Genomic DNA, 5,145 nt, shown 5'->3' on the forward strand with positions numbered 1-5,145 from the left:
ATTTTCAAGCTTTAAACAATTTAACAGATCCTCTAAGATTTGTTCTCTCGAGACCTTACCTCCTCCTCACTCACAAAAAATTTCAGCATCCAATTCTGCAGAATTCAGTTATTTAAAAACAACAGGTTTCTGCTTACCTTTTTCATGAGGCCTCCTGTGAGTGTTTTGAGGAGTAAAAGTCCCAAGGTGAGTTCTGGAGAAAATATTCCCCTTTGTCCTCTTTTGCCAATCATCCTCCTTCACATATCACCTGTCATTACCTGTTATCAGTCCTTGATCATGTCAGGGTCACCATCTGTTAGGTAAGCAGGTTTTTTGAAGGAAGACACCTGAAACACTTTAATTAAAAAAGTAAAACATTTATTGTATTAAAGAATCAGAAAAAATACACACATGGCCATGTGGGGACTCAGAGTAAGAGTGTGCTCTCTCTCTCTCTCTGAGTCGTGTTCCTGTCTAACCAAAACATTTTTATACTGTCAGCCTCCTGATATCTATAACATAAACAATCTCTGGGCACTATGGGATGACCTTCGTCACAAGCTGGTTTTCATGACTCATGATTCCTCAGCTGTGGAGTCATGAAGCACATCATCTTCCTGATGTTTTAGTTATGTGTCCTTGTGGCCGTTTCTCAAGATAAGATGCACTGAAACAGAGAAGTTAGTCTAGTACTTTCTGATCTGTTGCTCTCTGTCTAATGTATTATTTAATTGTTTATTATTTGGTTGATCTACTGTTAATTTACTGGAGTTTACCTTTAAACATTTGTCCTTTATTCACTGAGTAAAAAATAATCCCTAACAATGCATTAAAAGGTTTCTTGATACAGTGAAAATGACACGTTGAGTTTCCTGCTGACTCGTCTGAGAGGAACCAATCAGACAAAGCCAAATATAACTGACTTGTCTTAAGGCTACAAATGGGACTTTAACGTTCTTCCTGCTAGCCTGTGAAATCTAACTTTCTTTCAGTTTCTTGAATTTTTTCTTCAAAATTTTTTTCTTAGTTTTCTTAAAGTCAGTTTAAGTGGCTAAACTTTAGAAATGACTTTAAGGAAAGTGTGCCTCCTGCCTGATACATTCAAGAGAAGTATTTAAAAGAGTTTATTAGCTGCTTTAGCTGAAAATAATAGCATCATAATTGGATTTAATCTTCTAACAAGCTCTAAAATCTTGAGTATTTTAAGAGGAGAAAAGACACTTTTTAAATGCTGTGCAAAATAATTTATCATTTTTAGACTGAGTGAAATCATGTTGAATTTATACATTTACTCATCCAAATCAAATGCATGCTGTCTTCTGGCTAATTACATATTTGCCAGCAGTAATGATTTTTCTTGCTGCTGTCAAAACTGAAAGCTTTACACAGAGTACTGGTTTCTTAACTTTAAGATTACAGAGCCTGAAGCAGGAAACTGGTTTCTGTGGTTCATCACAGAATTCAAAATGTTTGCGTTAGCTGCTTTACCCACAGCCAAAGCAACCAAACAGTGACAGCTGGAAATCATCAGTACTTCATTAGTACTTCATTCAATGATCAGTGAAATTTACACCAAAGTTTTACTTAACGTTACAAACAGGTCCTGAACACCCCAAAGGGACCTAATTACTAATTTGACCAAATTAGGAGGCTGAAGGTGCCTAAAATTACAAAAGTCAAATTGCTTGATATGATATGGACCAATTCCTGAGTCAGTTTGAGATAAAATGTTTCTAACCTTAGAGACATCCAGCAGTTAATGTGATCAGTGCAGCTCATTAGTTTGTGAACAGGGGCTATATTAGAGAAGAATAATAAGAACAATTTTGTATTATGTGCATAAGAATAATAAGATATACTATGATTCATTATGGCAGTACCAAATAGGGGCATGTAAAGATTAAAGAGTAATGGCCCAAAGACGGACCCCTGAGGAACTCCTGACTGAATTTTGTATTTGTGCGAATCTGAAACTACTTAAAGAAACATAAAAACCTGCCCTTTAGGTATGATGAAAATTTGTGGTAACAGATACCATAACATGCAAGATTAAATAAGATAATAAAAATAACTTCCATGGAAGGAAGTCGAGATGGTGACGTTGAATCTATTAAATGATCTCCTTGGCACAGAGAGGATGACAGAGTGAGTTTCTTGCTGGCGTGATGCACTGCAGGCGCAAGTTTCTTCTGTGTGTGCTGACATGTCTCGGAGGCATTGGTGAGACTGCCACATATACCTGACCGAACTTTGGCTTTCAAATGAGACATTAACTCAGTCACTTTTTTGTTTGCATTTTATCAGAGCTCACAGCTGGAATTAGTAATGGGCAAAAAGCCCCAAAGGAGTCACTGCCATATATGGTCTCAGTGCAGGATAACAACGGTCATGTATGTGGAGGATTTCTCATCAGCGAAGACTTTGTGGCAACTTCGGCACATTGTGATGACTCGTGAGTAATCCAACGTCTTCTGCTGCAGTCTCTGATTCATGTCATTAACAGTTTGAACAGTTGCTTTTTATTTTCAGGAAGTATAAAATAAAATGACAACATTATATAAACTAACTTTTCCAAGTTTTTGTTGTCAGTGTAACATGGATAATAATCAATTAAGGATTCATTAATAAGCAGCCTAATTTATTCTTGACATAATCTGAAAGGGAAAAACAGGTTTAACTCAGCTTTTATAGACAATCTTGGGGTGGATGATGACATCATGCTCTCTAAGCTCAGAACAGCATTCATTTTAAGTTCAAATAACTCAAATTTTTTATTTGTTGTTTTTTTTTAATGCACAGCTCAGTAAAGCAGCTCAATATGTTTTTTTTTAGGGAGAATAAGAAAATGAGAACACTGATTACAGCAATGCCAGCAGTCACTCCTTCATTAACTGCAGCTTCAAATTGTTTGAACATAAACTTTCAGCTTTATGAAATGTACTGACCACCTCTCAATAATTACTGCTACAGGAAACTTACACATGTTGTTCTTGGCAGCCAAAATCTCAAGAAGGGATATGATGAAATAATAACCATCGAAAAGAAATTTAAGCACCCAAATTATGAAAACGTTGTGTGGGGTAGTGACATCATGCTCCTTAAAGTAAGTATGTATTTATACGAGCAGTTTTAGGTGGATAGTTCTGTGGTATAATTATTAACATTGTCACACATGTTTCATACTGTAACATGATTCCTAATCATTTGATATGTTAATACTGGACAGTTTTCATTTTTCTCATGTTGTGTCTTCAGTTGTCTAGCAAAGATCAGACAGGCTTCAAAGTACAAGTAATTCCACTTCCACCTGCTGAAATAAAACTCAAAGATAATCAGGTGTGCCAGGTGGCAGGATGGGGATTAGACGATGAGCTGAGAATGACGGACGTGCCCGTCATTAACCCACAAGTATGTCAGAGCCAGTGGTGTCCCTCTCTTCTTCCTCCCAACATTATCTGCGCAGGTGGATATGGCACAAACAAAGGACTCTGTCACGTATGTTTTCTGTTATTTAAAGTATCAGCTGGTTTTTGTAAACAAATATTAACGACCTAAATTAAATATCAAGCAGACAAATTAAAATCCTTCCTCCTCACAGGGTGACGGTGGCGGTCCTCTGGTGTGCAGCGGGATAGCTGTTGGTGTTGTGTCTTTTAGCAAAAATTCTGACTGTAAATACCCACATTCACCCGATGTCTATACAGACATCTCAAAGCACCTTCAGTGGATCAACAAGATTTTGAAACAAGATTTAGAAGTGTTCAAGTTTTGTGTCAGAAAACGTTTAATGTAAATAACAAGATTAATATTTTTCTGTAACAATTGGTTTAACCTGTGAATGTCATTAAACTGCATCAAGGAACCAGAAGCCCATAAAGATCATAAAATGTAGCATTTTATCCACAGCCTGCATCAGCTATTAAATCATGTGACTGCGTGTGATGTGCTCACAGAGCGATCCTTACAGGAAAATTGTTTTTTAGCTCCACGCAGCACCAGAAAGGCCAAACTGATTGGTTCAAAATTCATAACAAAAATAGGCTCTGATGAATGGCTGTGGCTCTTCTGCATTCTTACACATCTTCAATAAAATATAGATTAAGAAGATATCATATGGAAATTATCTAATGCACCTGACACAAAAATACACACATGTATTAAAAAATGGTCAAACAAATCCACAAGATGCAAATTTTAGAATAAGTGATGTCAGCCATGTTTGGATTGTGATCTGGGGTTTTATTGATTCACACAAAAATTATTATTATTGTTGTTGTTGTTATTATTTTCCACCTTTATTGTTGTTTATTTTTGTCTAACGTTGCTGTGTTTTGCTGTTGTTTAGGTTCGGTTCAGTTTCTCTGAAGAAATAATATTTTGTATCATACGCTCAGATTGCATGAAAGCAACGTTTGGTTTTCTTTTATTGTGCTGCAGACTTCAATAAAAATTACGCTCAGAATGGCATATCTGATTTCACTGTGGGTGTGTAGTACTGCAGTAGCATGGCAAATTTCACATACATATATATATATATATATAAATGAACTAGTAGAAAAAACACTGTAGACATTCTTCTCTGAGCAGGACAGCACTGGTTTCCTGGACTGTACAGCTTACAGAGTGAACATGAACTGCTGAGGGACTAGCATTTTACTGAGTCTGTGTGTGTGTGAAAACTGCTTAATAAGTATTAATTATTCAGCCCCAGAATATAATTACAGGGTTACACATTAAACAGATAGAATATCCTCCCACAGCTCTAATAGAGTGTTGAGAAGATGGAAGGAGTACTTTGAGGAAGTGATGAATGAAGAAAAATGAAAATGAGGACCTTGAACTAAGATATCACAAGCTGCTACTCACACTGGAGAAAGGATGTGGTCATAGAGATCAAGATCAAAATAAATATGGCAGTGAGAGATCAAGGAAGAGACTGAGTGTCTTGCAGATGCTGACATGTCCATGATGCAGTGGTGAGATTGCCAAAGATGGTAATTATCTAAAATCTGTGAGTGTTCTGCAAACATAGACTGAAGCCTCAAACCTGCAGCACTGAACAGGGGTAATGGCTAAGACAATGGATGGATGGGTCTCAAATCCTTTCCTCAGCCTCAGCCTCAGGACTGGAGTGTTAGATTGAAGTAGTAGTGACACCATTAA

At 36.8% G+C, this 5,145-nt stretch overlaps 1 protein-coding gene across 1 annotated transcript; it reads left to right on the forward strand.

Annotated features, from left to right (window-relative positions):
* Positions 1–2,137: 2,137 nt before the first annotated feature.
* On the forward strand, positions 2,138–3,796 carry LOC115779575 (granzyme B-like). The gene is made up of 5 exons (XM_030728321.1): positions 2,138–2,202; positions 2,287–2,434; positions 2,953–3,085; positions 3,238–3,477; positions 3,581–3,796. The coding sequence occupies exons 1-5, from the start codon at positions 2,148–2,150 to the stop codon at positions 3,773–3,775; spliced, it is 771 nt and encodes a 256-aa protein (XP_030584181.1). The 5' UTR covers positions 2,138–2,147; the 3' UTR covers positions 3,776–3,796.
* Positions 3,797–5,145: the final 1,349 nt, after the last annotated feature.

This window comes from Archocentrus centrarchus, chromosome 4 (genome assembly GCF_007364275.1).
Source record: "Archocentrus centrarchus isolate MPI-CPG fArcCen1 chromosome 4, fArcCen1, whole genome shotgun sequence".
In the NCBI taxonomy this organism is placed as follows: Eukaryota; Metazoa; Chordata; class Actinopteri; order Cichliformes; family Cichlidae; genus Archocentrus; species Archocentrus centrarchus.

Excerpts from the sequence above, each read along its gene's own strand:
- LOC115779575 (XM_030728321.1), top strand. The coding sequence starts at position 2,148 with ATGCACTGCAGGCGCAAGTTTCTTCTGTGTGTGCTGACATGTCTCGGA. Across the intron at positions 2,203-2,286 it reads GACATGTCTCGGAGGCATTG|AGCTCACAGCTGGAATTAGT; the intron begins GTGAGACTGCCA and ends GCATTTTATCAG. Across the intron at positions 2,435-2,952 it reads TCGGCACATTGTGATGACTC|GAAACTTACACATGTTGTTC; the intron begins GTGAGTAATCCA and ends TTACTGCTACAG.